At 39.8% G+C, this 15,739-nt stretch overlaps 1 protein-coding gene across 2 annotated transcripts in view; it reads right to left on the reverse strand.

Moving 5' to 3' along the window:
* Nucleotides 1–1,460: 1,460 nt before the first annotated feature.
* HABP4 (hyaluronan binding protein 4) overlaps nt 1,461–15,739 on the reverse strand; it is a 35,603-nt gene continuing 21,324 nt past the window's right edge. The window contains exons 6-8 of one of the 2 annotated variants that reach the window (XM_057549090.1): nt 8,900–9,071; nt 5,633–5,818; nt 1,461–2,195 (exon numbers count right to left, since the gene is read on the reverse strand). In XM_057549090.1, coding sequence (XP_057405073.1) covers nt 2,163–2,195; nt 5,633–5,818; nt 8,900–9,071 — 391 coding nt within the window. In that variant the 3' untranslated portion in view covers nt 1,461–2,162. Of the gene's footprint in view, nt 2,196–3,269; nt 3,838–5,632; nt 5,819–8,899; nt 9,072–15,739 lie in introns of those variants that run through there. The other variant, XM_057549089.1, reaches the window with a different exon arrangement.

The following is a 15,739-nucleotide window of genomic DNA, read 5'->3' on the forward strand; positions in this document are numbered from 1 at the left end:
GACATTCAGGTAAAGGGCAGAACCGTATTGTTAGGGGTGCGTCCTTGGGCAGTGCTTCCTCTAAGTCAGGAGAGTGGCTCCTTTCAGGAGGAGGGCAGGCTGTGATGGGCATGGTCGCGTGGACAGGCTTCTGGGGGAGTTGGCTCCTTGACTTAGGTGGTGCTTACAAAAAAGTTTTTGCACTTTTATCCGTGTTGTATTTTACAATAAAGGTTTCTTTATTTTCTGCTTTTTTCCTTCCTCATTCTCCTTACTACATAAATACAGAGAGCCAGGCAGAGCCTTACACTTGGGACACGTTGTCGGCAGTGGTGCCGGCAACCCAAGTACCTGACTTCAGGCCGATGTCGGGAGCGTGTGGCGGTGAGGAGGGCGGGACCCTGGAAGGTGTTCACAGAGTGTGATACCCATGGAGGCTGAGGGTGGCAGCAGCAGCAGCCATGAAAGGAAAGTGGGCAGATTTTTTCTCAAAGTGAAACCCTGCTTGTCCTGCTGGGTCATGCTCTGCTGAGAGGGAGGGCAGCGTAGCTGTCTCCTGAATAGCTTAGAAGATGGCAGTTGTTTTTACTTTGAGGGCTGCCCTTTCCCAGCTTCTGAGACCCGGGGTCCTGCTGCTCCATAGGCCTTGCCAACACCACACATGGTGTGGTTCCAAAGGAGAAACAATGCCTTCACCTGTGAAACACCTATGCCCTGGGCTGGCATGGAGGAGCGAGGGAAGAGAGAAGGAAAGGACCTCAACTAGAGACCAGCACTAGAAAACGGGGTGCTTGCTGCGGCTTCTCTGGTTCTGAGGAGGCTGCCTTGCATGGGATGAAAATGTCAAATGCTTATCAGTAACATTAGGCTAAGGATGTACTTTTCAAAGTAGCCTGGCCAGACGTTCAAACCATCCATTGCAAGGTTCCCAGCCAGGAGCAGCTTCTGCAGTGAGTCCGCCTCTTCCCAGACCCTGTCAGCTGTGTGACTTAGGTTTTCATCCAGTCGAAGCAGGGTACCAAAACCTGTCAGGGGTCACACCTCCTCCTATTGATGAGGCTGCCCCCTCTGCAGGTCCTGGGACCAGCTCAGCTTCAGGAGCCCCGGCAGTGAGCGCCCGTATCAGAAGGGATCCAAGTCAGGCTTGGGGCTGGCACACCTGCCCTTGGAATTCAAACATGCTTGATGGGCTTCCCTGGTGGCGCAGTGGTTGAGAATCTGCCTGCTAATGCAGGGGACACGGGTTCGAGCCCTGGTCTGGGGAGATCCCACATGCCACGGAGCAACTGGGCCTGTGAGCCACAATTACTGAGCCTGCGCGTCTGGAGCCTGTGCTCCGCAACGGGAGAGGCCGCGATAGTGGGAGGTCCGCACACCGCGATGAAGAGTGGCCCCCGCTTGCCACAAATAGAGAAAGCCCTCGCACAGAAACGAAGACCCAACACAGCCATAAATAAATAAATTAATTAATTAAAAAAAAAATACATGCTTGACCTCCCACTTTCCAAGAGAGTCTGTTAGGCTCACAAGTTTTCTTTAATGGGGTTAATTTGCTTAGTATTAAGGTTACTGGCCAGAAATGTGTCCTGCCTCACAACAACACGTCTACACCCAAGCACCTCAAAGGAGTCTCGCAAGGCACTGTCATGTGGAAGGCTCTGCCTTGTATATAGGTCCGAATACACAGTCCTGCCTCCTGAGTTTCCCTACAGCACATCATGGATTTCCCCTGCCCTTTGCTTCTGCTCTGTCTTCTCTGGGGCCGGACTGTGGACAACCACATGACAAAAGCCTGACATTCATCTGCCCCACCAAATTGGCAAGAGGTAGTCCTGGTGAGCAAATGAAGACCTCGAGCAGGCTCAGAAACCGTCCCCTATTCCCCCAAACTTTTTCTGACCACACGACCCGAGACTGCTCCGTGATACGGGAATCCTCAATGTGTTTGGGAAGGATGCAGTGTTTGCAAATACGTTAAATCCAGCACAATGGGCTTTTCAATTGTTATTCACAACACTAAAGGGAATTTTCTTGAGAAGGATCTCTGTTTTGCCAATCTTCAAAGCCAGGGCAAGGCAAAATGACTTAATGTGACAGCTCAAGCCTGATGAGTAGTGACACATCTTCACGCTGCACCAGCGGGTTATCATGGCTGAACATGACATTCACTCTCACAAGACTTCTCAGGTCAGGTATTCACGTTCACTGTGTCTTTTCTGGGGAGAGGGAATAAAATGACTACCTTAGTACTCAGATTAATAACAAGAATCCAAAAGTAGGCTGTCAACCACAGGGAAGGTCCTTAACTGGCTTAACGTGGCCAAGGGTTCAGTGCTGATTATTCAACAAAATATGAAATGACTCTTTCCACTGTGGCCTTTTCCCACATTCTTCTCTCTTGACTTGGGTGTCACCAAAAGGATTCAGCTCTCTATACACAAAGGAGGGAATACCAACCTTTATTTACACTTGGGTTCAAGTTCAGAACTGCCATCTTAGTATAGCAAGGCAAAAAAAAGCACAGATCCTGAGACCAAGGTTCAGATTCCCACATAAGCGTATTAACTGTGTGACAACCAGCAAATGTTACCCAGTTTCTTCAGTAAAGTGGGAAGAGTGTCACCCCAGCTTCCAGCGGCTGTTACAGCTGCCTCTGCCCCGGCTGCCACCCTGGGCACCACCCTGCAGGCAGCTGGGCTGAGAGAACATGGGCCTCCAGGTCTCAGCCCTGCTGGTTAGGGTGGGACTCAGGGAGTTATTGAACCTCTGAGGAAGCCCCTAACCCCAAAATTCTCCAAAGGCAAGAAATAGGAACTCGAACTGGTGCAAGGGCCAAGTGAGAAAAACTAAACATAGGTGTTCAATAAATATTAGTTATTTGTAAATCTTGCCCAGGACAGGGACAGAAGGCCTTTGTCACAGGTGTTGAATTCTGACACTAGCTCTGAGGGAGAAAAGCATGTGGTGTTAAGTTGCAATACTCTTGCCTGCACCCCTTTTCATTTGATTGGTGGGTTAAATAACATTATTTAAAAAATCATTTACTTAATACTCATCCTAAAAACCACCCAAACACTAAATATGCACATTTATACTAAGCATGTGTGTGTATGTGTGTGTACATACACGCAGAAACCACGAGGTAGTTTAGATCACCATGAAAAAATCAATACTTTCCCTAATTCTCTGCCACAGAGTGGTAACCAGTGACTGCACGATAGCTACTTAAAATTATTGGTTAAATGAAAACCAAAAAATTCCAGGAGAATATAACATTTACAAGTAAATAGTAAATACAACTGTATTTTAATTTCTTGGTCTCGGAAAACTAGGCTGTGACCGCTTTAAATTAATGGTCCAAGTTATATGTATTTCCTTTAATACCGAAGGACGTAGCCTTCCAGTATCTATACAACTTACTAAGTAGTCTCAATAGATTCTATTTTACAACTTGCTTTACTCTCCATGCTTTTGTGGAAGATTCAATACAATCTCTATGTACATATTTTAAACATTATTTCTGAACTACTTTGGAATTCCTTAAATAAAAAAATAATCACCATTCTCCACCTTCTTGGGAAAGTGCCAGACTAACCCCTGACCAGAACTGCTGCTCTCTAGCATCTGGAGAAATCCCTATTCCCACACCACCCCCAGGCCAAAAAAGTGCAATGAATTCAAACTACATGGGAAAAAGCAACAACTATTGTTCTTAGAGTCTGACTCTTTTCCCCACAGCAAGAAAAGTCTCTTTATAGGTATGCCAGTGCTGTTTTAAGTTGCCAGGGAAATAGGGCTCTCTCAAGCCAGAGCAGGAAAATCTTCAGGGTCATCTGGGTTTGGAGCAACGTCGTGTGTCTGAAAAAGAAAAGTTTTGAAACCAACTGTCACTTCACCCATTCCCACTTGGGTGCAGAGCTATGTGAAACATGGTGCCCACTCTCCCTCAGGGGAGGAGCTAATGGGGTAGGGGTAGCGGCCCAAACATTGAGGGAGAGAGGGTCCCAGTGGGAAGAGAAGAGTGGCAGGGTCACCCTAAGTGAGGCCCTACTCTGAGCTGCAGCCAAGTACTGCACAGACCCCGAAGAGGGGACATGGAAGGGTGCCTCTCCCTCCTCTGACCTGCTCCCATCCCTGTTGCAGAATGGCTGGCCACCCCCGGCCCTCCCTCCCACAGATCCTTACTGAGTGACCCTTTTTGTATCTGGAGCTTCCTTCATCCAATAAATATGATGGAATGTTTGCTACATGGAGATATAAGGATGATTAAAGACAGTCCTGCCCTCGGGGAGCTCACAAAGTTGGGGGAGAAACATACTGGTAACTTCAGTAACAGATGGCCTGGGAATGGGGGCCCACAGTCAGGGAATCCAATGCAATTTGGTGGCAAAGTACACATCACAGTCAAGTAATGTTTTCTAGAAGGGAAGGTTCTCCCAGAGATAAGCCTCAATGAATGAGCAAAAGGAACAGGATCCCGAAACAATGCGACTGTGAAGGCTGTTAGGAGCTGGAAGAGCCCAGGTGGGCAGCAGGTTCGAGGCACCAGATCACCACACTGCACACGAAGTGCCGCGGTGGCAGAGCTCTGCTATTGGAAAGGAGTGGATGTATATTTTCTATTCCCAGAATAGTTCCTTTTTCCAACATGGCCTCAAATGTACCCAGAAAAAAACACTGTTGTATTTTTGCTCTTGTTTAAGTATAACAAACTAGTTTCTCCTCCCAGGGGCTGCTCCCTGAAGTAAGGGAATCAGGCAGCAAAAGGAACATTTCCAAGACCAGCCACAGAGAAGGGGCTGCTCCTGCTCCATCGTCACAAGGACTGCGCGGCGGCCTGTGCTGGCCACCGGGCCCTGTGCCCAGCTCCCACTAAACAGGTATTTGTTCAAAAAACATTTACAAAGCACCTACTACAGCTTACATTGTGCTAGGCACTGAAACCATCATGTCCCCTGGAGACAGCAGACACTGATCAACAACTGCACCAGCGAGAATACAATTACAAATGCAGATGGTGCTTCAAAGAAAATAAGGACTCTGACCTGGTCTGGAAGACTCCTCTGAGGAAGGGAGGTTGGAGGATCTATTCTAGGTAAACAGGCAAAGGGGTGGGAGAAGGGCCAGCAGGTGCAAAGGCCCCGTGGGGTAAGGAACATGCTTGTCTGTTCTAGAAGCAGAGTAGTGTTGGCTGAAGAGTGGGGAAGAATGGTTTGAAGCGAAAAGGAGGCCTTGAAGCTGTAGGAAGGATTTTGTCTACCCTGAAAGCATCAGGGCACAGGGCAGATGATCAGACCATGGTAAGCCACCATCAGTTGATCTAATTCAATCCCAAGCCTGGGGATCTTATCTGATGCAGACGTGTGAATTTTTCTCCAGCTCTGAACGTGCATTCATGGCAGACATCGGACTTCCCTGGAGACCCTGGAGGCCAGGACTACACAATGGTCTGTATCCAACTGATGTCCATCATGCTGACATGACCGCTCCAAACACTCCAACATCAGACCCACACTAGACAGAGGGGGAAGAACCTCCTCTATCTAGATGAGGCAGAACCTGATGATCTTCCAAAATTAGACTATGTAGGCCCAGGGCATCTTCATCCTCTCTCTTCAGAAAACCATCCAGGGTTTAGAATATAAACACTTACCACCACTTCTGCTCTGGGTCCATAGTTTTCTGCCCTTCTGATCCTTCCCCGGCCTCCCCGGGTGCCACCTCTGGCTCCACGCCCGGGACGAGGGAGGTTACCAAAATTAATCTCCAGCTGGGATGTGATGTCATTGGCCGCTTTCCGGAAAACGTGGGCATCATCCTCGTAGTCATCCTTTACCAACTGAAACACAGTTACAGCATCAAACACAGGACATACACACGGCCGTCTCCATGGACACTCACTGGGCCGGGCTTCTCTGGACAGGGAAAGGTGATGCTGCTGCTCCGCTTCCAGCCAGGTGGGTTCTGCACATTTTTGCAGCCACACGTTCTCATACTCACAGTCCTTTCTTCTGAACTGGAGTACAGTTGACTTACAATGCTGTGTTAGTTTCTGCTGTAACAGCAAAGTCAGTCAGCTATACATATACATATATCCACTATTTTTTAGACTCTGTTCCCATATGGGTCATCACAGAGTATCGAACAGAGTTCCCTGTGCTACAAGGTGGGTTCTTATTAGTTGTCCATTTTATATATAGTAGTGTCTCACAGTCTTAATTCAAACATTTTTGACCTTACCGTTACTTCAAGTGAGACCAAATTTCTATCAGTTTAGTAGGTTAAGATGTAAGATTTGACAGGACTAACAGTAATCATTTAAATGTTTTATATCTAAGTGTATTTTGCTGAGATTGAAAACTTTTAGTTTCTGCCTTTTGTTTTATTTCTTCACAAATGCTACTTCGATAAATAAGGAAAATCACCTTCCTAGAATAGAGCTTGTTGGAGAAACTTCTTTCAACATGGGTGCTGGCTGTACAAATACCATATGTTAAAAACTGGATGATATACAATAAACAACTCTGACTCAAAATATATGGAAAGGGTAGAACAACAGTACGATTTATCTGAGGGTTGCTACCAAGGCTGCATAAAGAACTCAAGCTGCTTTTGAAGAACTGCTCTAGTTCAACTTCTTTGAGAAAGTACATTTTATTGTAAGAGGTCAAATAAGTTCTACCTCTTGTTAAAAGAACACTGTATTAAATAAATCTCCTTCAAATTTGATTTGGCTTCAATTCCTAACAATGAATGAAACAAAGAACAACTCTCACTTTTAAGTAAAATATAAACCTACAGAAAATATGCCAGTGATAGTAGATGAGAATCTCCGAAGTGCTGTAAGGTTAAACATCCCTACAGCTTGTCCAGCAAATGGAATCAAATTTCCCTGAGCACATCAATCCCTTTTGGCCATATGTTCATTTCAGGTTTCACGTTTAACACTTGTGTCCCCTTCAAAGTTTCAGATTAAAATAAAGCAAAGGCCTTAGATAGATGGGCTCTCAAAGCTAAAAAGATGAAGGAAAGAACAATTCAGGAACAATGGCACTCTGGCAACAAGATAAACACAAAAAATATAAGAGGCAAAATGATAACTACGGTCTGGTTTAGAAAACAATTGGCTGTCAGTGTGCCTCAGCAGAGACACGGCGGCCTTCCCAGTAAGAAGGGACAGCTTGCAATGGAAGCAGAGTGAGCGAATAGTCAGGCCAAGGTGCTTTAAGGTCCCAGCTCTCTTCATAGGCTACTGTTTGGTCTGAACTTTGCAAAGAACAGCGCTCCATGCAAACGAGAGGTGTTATTCTAGTGCTTTTGTCTCTTAGGGTACTCAGAACAAACTAAGTGACACCAATCACTTCCGGGACTAGTGATTTGGCTTCTGTTGCTTTAAGAAAAATTCCTGGCTAAAATCGTCAATGCCATAAGATTAATAAGTACCAAAGATGTGTGCTTTACTGAGACTAAGCTCGATGACTCAGCAGCTAACACAGTTGCTTCAAAGATTCCAGGAGACCTCTCTCTGGAGCCAGGGAGGATGAATCTGGTGTGGATTAAGGAAGAGCAGCTTCTATTTTTACCTAACATGTCAGCTGCACATTTCAAATCCTGACAGCACAATTGTTTTAGGCAAAGCTTTATTTACAGTGCCCCAGAACAAAAAAGAAGAAAATGGATAGGAAAAAAAACACAACCCAACTAGCTGATGGACTTGTAAAAAGGCCTCACTTGTATGTGTACAAAAAGCCATTTCTAGTGGAACAGCTAAAAACTTATTAGACTCCAAGAGCTTGGACTGACTGAAACAGGAGTTAGGAGGGGATCCTGTATCATAAATGACCCCCTAGGGAAACTATTCATTCAAATAATATAACTAACCAAAGTATAAATGGGAACACAGACAAATCTACATAGTACAAAACCTCCGAGTTTCAAATGGAAAATCAATGAATATCCAGCAGACAGGAAGGGTGCTCACTACCGTCATCGACACAGAGACTGGTATCAAAATAAATAGCTGTGACTGAATGATACAAACTCTAAATTTTAAAATTAGAATGCTTCAGTGTACCCTTCCTTAAGTCCAGCAGCTTTAAACAGAATGTGATTAAATAACTCTCTGACCAGCCTTATCAATATCTGCTGGAAGATATTTTCAAAGCTGAAGCCGCCAATGAAGAGCTGAACATAAACCTTGTAAAATCAGGACCACAAAAGACAGAGGAACGCACAAGCAGTTCCAGCAGGATAGCTGGCCACAGCAGCAGTGCCTGACTGTGCTGCCAGGTGCTTCAGGGCTCCTCTGGTGAGTTTCTGCAGAGGGAGCAAAGCTGCTACAATAACACAAAAAAGGCTTCACCCAACCCTGACCAGTTAAAAATGATCAACTAGTTCCAACTAAATGCTCTTATTAAGAATTAGAACTGTGAAAAAAAAAAAACACTGAATCACTTTGCTATACACCTGAAACTAACAAAATATTGTAAATCAACTATACTTAAACTTAAAAAAAAAAGAATTAGAACTGAAGGTAATCTAATCACGAAAATGCAGAGTATTTATCCTCTGAAATGGATTCAGGAAACATTCTGTACCTCTCTTCTGACACAAAATTGAAATGCAACTAAAACATACAGCATGTGCAGTCTTTGCACAGTTCTGGAGGGAGCAGAAAGTACACTGTCACTATAACTGCTTTGGATTAAGTATTAATGGGTCAATTCTTTTTCAATTTTTTTTCTTAATAAACAATAAAAATACAGTAAAATTAGGCACACATAATCTCTGATTACTCTTAAGTTGAAACTAGAATGTCAACTACTAATGTTCCATTTTTAAAATAGAAGTGGAAAAGCCCATTTCGTTTCCAATAAGGTAACAGTGAAGATTACCTCTAGATACAAAACGTCATGCTTACATCATCTCTATATTTAGACTTGTGTATCACCACTGCTTTGGAAGGGACAGTGGACTCAGGTTTCCGGATGTTAAATTCAGGCTTTGGTCTGGTCTGTTCTTGAAGATTTTTCCACTCATCTAGGGTCATCTCTTGAACTTGAGTTTCTTCTTCTACCTCCAACTCAGGAACTCTATAAAGAAGTATAATCATAAAGAATAATTTCTTGATAGGTCTGAAATGTCTACTTTCTCAAAGAGAAAGTCATAACCATTAGTTTAACGTACTTTCATGGTTCTGTATCTTAAATTTAAATAAGGTAAGAAAATCTTTGAACCATAAGCTTCCTTATTTTATTTTCATCATTTTATGCCACCATTGCCAACTGAAGGTACTTCCTGTCTGTGTTCAAAGCAGTCTTTGAAAAATGGGAGCATCACCATCTCAATGACAATATTACACTTCACCACCAGGCACTCCCTTCCCCTATGATATTACACACAAAATGAGATAGGTAATTATAGAAACAAATGGGAGAAGCAACTGAGACAAAACACATATAAGGAAACAATGAACAGAGGTTATAAACAATGGGTCACAAATACATACTTCTGTAAATATCCTCCTTAAATTCATGAATTCTTAAAACAGAAGACAGACATATAGAACAATGGAATAGAATTCAGAGTCCAGAAATAAGCCCTCACATTTATGAGCAATTAATTTTTTTTGATCAGTGTGCCAAAGACCATTCTTTTGCACTTGGATATTTAGTTTTCCCAGGCCCGTTTGTTGAAAAGACTGTTCTTTCTCCTTTGAATTAAGTTGGACTTCTCACACCATAAATGTAAGAGCTAAAAGTATAAAACTCTTAGAAGAAAACAGAGGCATAAACCTTGGATTAAGCAATGGTTTCTTACATATGACATCAAAAGCACAAGCAACAAAAGAAAAAGTAAATAAACTGGACATCACCAAAATTGAAAATTTTTGTGCTGCAAAAGGACACCATCAAGAAAGTGAAAAGACAACTCATAGAATGGGAGAAAATATTTGCAAATCATATACATATCTAATAAGAGACTTAGATGTAGAATACATAAAGGACTCATAACTCAAAAAAATAAATGATGCAACTAAAAAATGTGCATTTGTCAAAACAATGAATGTACACTTATTTTTGTACATTTCACAATAAATAAATTTTATATCAGTTTAGGTGGTGGGTATAGGTGTTCATTGTAAAATTCTTTAAACTTTGCTGTGTTTGAAATTTTTCATAATAAAATGTTGGAAAAATACTAACATTAAAACATATCCCAAACATATATTGGCAAAAATATAAAAAGACAGTAAATTTTGTAATGCCAAATACTGGAAACAACCCAAAATCATCTGGAGAGGAATTTGGTGGAAAAATTATGGATATCAAACATGAATATTAAGCAGCTAAAAAGGAATGAGAAATACATAAATTGCTATGGAGCACCTCCTGGATATACTGATGAAAAAGCAAGGTGGTATGTATGTTACCATTCACCTAAGAAATAAGGAGACATACAAATATATATACATATAGGTTTTTAAAAAAAAAATCATAATATAAACCAGGGAAAGAACAGGGATAGCAGCTATTTGGAAAATATCATGTTTTAACAGATTATACTTTGGAAACATTTAAATATTTTACATACTTATAAAACAGATTTAAATTAAAATTCAATCTCTAAATTTGGAAGCAAAATTAATCAAATTAGCCTAATTGTTTATCAAGTTGGTGATAAAAGCATCAGAAAAAAGCTATTTAAAGTGCCTTTAAATCCAAATTTATAATTATTCATCTCTCTGTATATAACTTTTTAATAATCATATTATTGGAGGTAGTGTTGGTAATGTTATTTGTTACTGTCGTGTGTGAGGCAAATGAGTAATAGTATGATGTTATTGACAACTGGGATTTTCAGCATGGAAGAAAAAGAGAAACAAACTTAAGAAAGTTTAGCTAAAAGTTTTGTACTCCTAAATTTCAAATGGAAATATTGAATGAACTCATAATATATTTTAGCTTAAAAATGTGTGTGTGTGTGTGTGTGTGTGTGTGTGTGTGTGTGTATTCCTCAGCTCTGTCCACTTAAATGTCCTAGAAACAGTTAAGAACCTAGTAGCAGTAAGTAACCCTAGTGCCTAGACTATGGTCTCTAAATACCATATTATATATTTTTAAAATTTATTTTATTGAAGTACAGTTGATTTATACTATACAGCAAAGTGATTCAGTTATACATAGATATACATTCTTTTTCATATTCTTTTCCATTATGGTTTATTACAGGATATTGAGTAGAGTTCCCTGGGCTATACAACAGTAGGACCTTGTTGTCTATCCGTTCTATGTAAAATAGTTTGTATCTGCTAATCCCAAACTCCCAATCCATGCTTCCCCAACACCCACTCCCCCTTGGCAACCACAAGTCTGTTCTCTATGTCTGTGAGTCTGTTTCTGTTTCGTAGATAAGTTTATTTATGTCATATTTTAGATTCCACATATAAGTGATATCATATGGTTCTAAATACCATATTCTATTAAAGGACTCTGGCTCCCTGGAAAAATGACTCAGTATGAGGGGTGAAGTATAGATGATGAGTCTGAAACATGTCTTACCAGAAAGCAAGGAAGCTATCAAAGACCACTGAATGTGTGTCAAAAGGATCAAGAATCAACTTGAAGAGGCTCCCTTCAGTCAAAAAATGGATCAGTTTAAGCACCAATAAGCATAAAAACTCAGTGGATTGAAACACATCAGATATGTTTAAATCTCTAAGTTCACAATGACACTTAAAAAAAGTCACTGGCACCTTTGAAGGATATGACGGAACCAGCTCATTATTCTGAAAATGAGTAAATTAAAAGTAAAACATGCCTTTTATGCATCCTTCATTTCCTAAACAAACTTACACTCAGTGTAATCAGCTAGTTCTAGGTAAGCTTTTCTTTACAGATCATCCCAGCTACTTAACTGAAGAAAGAATGATAGAATTAGACTATCACTAATTTGCAGCCGTAATGAATTAATGGATAAAGGCAATGACAATCAGCAGCCTTCCATAACCTACGAAACAATCTTGCCAAAAAGTTGAACCTGAATTTAATCAAACCTCTGCCTCTCATTATTAATATTCAGGAAATGTTAAAAAAAATATGAAGAACAGAGAAACATGTTGGACTACTCTACAATGCCATGCTGGGACTGGCTTGCACCAAGTCATAACAGCCAATTGTTAAATTTTCAGGAATTTTGCCGAGTTGGCTGTGAAATACAGTTGTTAAAAATTAAATTATAGAAACGCATAATTAACAATGTTAAAACAAAGGTAATAAATCCTCACAACTCATTGTTCCCTAATTATTTCACTACATTTTGCCTTTTCCTAGGCACTTGAAGTTATTTATCTCTATTTTATGTGTAGAGTGGAAATACTACGCAACGATGTACTACTGCACATCTTTTCCCCACTCTGTGTTCAATGATGTTGCTTTGGTAGTTTTAAATCAGCCATGGTAGCAATATTTACACCACAGAAACTAGCAAGTGCAATAGATCCAGGCTTTTTCATCCCAGAGAACCAGATGTTAAATATTTACCAGCACACCACTGCTTACAGGGATGCAATCAATACAATTCTGACTCTGAGAAACTATTTGGACAAATGACCCAGCTTTTTCAACAAATAAATTGCAAGGGAAAAAAAAAGAGAAGACACATAGATTAAAAGCGACTTAAGGGTAATCCAAATAGTTTGATATTGGCAGACCAATGGAACAGACTGTAGAGAAATAGGCCCACACATACATGGGTGATTGATTTTCAAATAATGCTTTTCAGTATGCTGGAAAAACTAGATATGCATATGCAAAAAAAAGGAGGGAACATCTATCCATACCTCACATTGTATATAAAAGTCAACTCAAAATGGACCAAATGTTAATTTTTAAAAATGGATCACAGACCTAAATATAAAACCCCAAATTATAAAACTTATAGGAGAAAACATTTGTGGTATTAGGTTAGGAAAAGATTTCATACCAAAATCATGATCAATGAAAGAACTGATAAATTGAACTTCTTCAAAATTAAAAACTTCTGCTCTTCAAAAGACACTGTCAAGAGGGGACTTCCTGGGTGGTCCAGGGGGTAAGACTCCACGCTCCCAATGGAGGGGGCATGGGTTTGACCCCTGGTCGGGGAACTAGATCCAGCATGCAAGCTGCAACTAAGAAGCCCGCAGGCTGCAACTAAAGATCCCACATACTGCAATGAAGATCCCATGTGCCACAACTAAGACCTGGCACAGCCAAAATAAATAAATAAATATTAAAAAAAAAAAAAGAAAAGAAAATGGGTGGTCATCATTTAAAAAAAAAATGACACTGTCAAGAGAATAAAAAATCAGGCCACAGATCTGGAGAAAATATTCGCAAATCATGTATCTGATAGAGGACTTGAATCCAGAATATATGAAGAACTCTCAGAACTCAGTAATAAGAAAACAAACCAATTATAAAATGAGCAAATGATTTCAACAGACTATTAAAGAAGACATACAGATGGCAAATAACCCGTGAAAAGAGGCTTAACATCATTAGTCATTAGGAAAATGCAAATTAAAACCACAATGAGATATACACCTATTCTAATGCCTAAAAATTATAAAAACTGGAACAACCACTTTGAAAATGAGTTTGGCAGTTTCTAAAAAAGTTACATAAATACCTGCCATTTCACTCAGGAGAAATGAAAATGTATATCTACAGAAAGGCACACACAGAAATGTTCATAGTAGCTTTATAATAGCAAAAACTGGAAACAACCCAAATGATGATCATCAGGCAGATGGATAAACAAATAGTGGTCTATCTGTACAATGGAATATTGCTCAACAATAAATAGGAAGGAACTACTGATACATTCAACAACCTGGATGAATCTTAAAATATTCGTGCTCAGTGAAAGAATATAGACAAAAAAAGAATACAAAAAGAATACATGCTGTATGCTTCCATTTATATAAAATTATAGCAATTGCAAACTAATCTTTAATGACAAAAAGTAGATCACTGGTTGCCTGGGGGAAAGGGGTGGGATGGAGGGATTACAAAGGGACACAAGGAAACTTTTTGGGTTGATAGATGTGCTCATTATTTTGATTGTTTATGGATTTCAAACTTGTAAAACTGCACCTTCTAAATATGTGCTGTTTATTGGATTTGGATTGTATCTCAATAAAGCTGTTTTTAAAAGAGATGTAAGAAACATAGAAATTAAAATGTATATTTCAATATTAATTCAAACAAATAAGTTGTTTTAAAAAAGGATTTTGAGATAATCAGGGAAACTGACAAACTGCCTAGATATTTAACAATGTTAAGGAATTGTTAAAAAGTTTTAGATGGGATAATGATATTCCAGTTATGGTTTTTTTAAAGGAAGTATTTTAGATATAACATTCTGAAACATTTTTGGATAATATATAATGTATCCTGGAGGTAGAAGAAGTGGGTAGAGAAATATATGAAACAAGAATGACCATGATTTGCTAACAGTTTAGCTGAATAACTTACTTGGAGTTTCAATATACTATTCTTATTTTATATACATTTTTTCTATAACTTTTAACAAAAAGAGCTAAAAATAAAGAAATATTAAGGAATCATGAGGGTTTCTGTAGCCTACTTGTGATAGAATTAAGAAATCTGTGGAACCGGATGCTATGAATTTGAGGATTCTTTCATAACTAAGATAACCTAATAGAAGTTAATAAATTCCAAAACGTTCAATAAGAACAGATTTTGTGTTAAGACCACAAAAGAAGTACTTTTTGTTTGCTTGTTTGTCTTAAAAAATATATCTAAACATAAACAACTAGAAAAAGTAGAAGGCATGTAAGAAATGCAGCCCTGAAGCGACACAGACACTCAAAATAAAGCAAATAGTGCAGTTCAGAATAGAGCATCTGCCACAAGTGATTCCATCCATGAAAGTGATCAGCCTGACACCCTTCACTCAGATGTGCCTCATTCAGAGCTGTTCTTACAGATGCCCCCATGCATTCTCCTTTATCACCTGCTATTTCAACAAGCCATTTTGGGAGCAGTATAAAATCACCAAGGACAGGCTCCTTAACTTCATTGCCTATTGACCAAAAATAATTATAAAAAACACACTCTAAACAAACAAAACACATTCTATGACAGTTCTGTAAGGCAGATTCCATTTCCCATTTGAATCAGCTCTGAATGTAGTTTTTAATGCCGTTTTAGCAAAGACTGGATATTCAACAGGAAGAGATATAACTAATTCTCAGTTCCAGGAAGGACTAATGCAAGTATATTTCTAACAGTTATAAAAGCAACATAACTGCTATCACTCTAAATTTAACAATTCCTTTTTGAGTAATTCAAAGACCTTTACAGTTCTTGGTTTATCAGGTGGGCCAAAGAGTGCCTTCGGTATTTTAAGTAAAAATAAAAGACACATTTTTCATTTTCCCCAAGAACTTTATTGACCAATGTATTCACGCTTTTGTTCCACTACTTTCTGCCATTTTCCAGGCAACTTCATAATTCCATCTTCCCAAAACTTTTTATCTTTTTGCGCAAAGAACTGTTCCAGGTGCCTTTTATAGTCTTCCAGGGAATTGAATTTTTTTCCATTAAGAGAATTTTGTAAAGACCAAAATAAATGGAAATGCGAAGGTGCAATGTCTGGTGAATACAGCAGATGAATCAGAACTTCCCAGCCAAGCTGTAACAGTTTTTGCCTGGTCATCAAAGAAACATGTGGTCTTGCGTTATCCTGATGG

This window comes from Balaenoptera acutorostrata, chromosome 6 (genome assembly GCF_949987535.1).
Source record: "Balaenoptera acutorostrata chromosome 6, mBalAcu1.1, whole genome shotgun sequence".
NCBI classification, from domain to species: Eukaryota; Metazoa; Chordata; class Mammalia; order Artiodactyla; family Balaenopteridae; genus Balaenoptera; species Balaenoptera acutorostrata.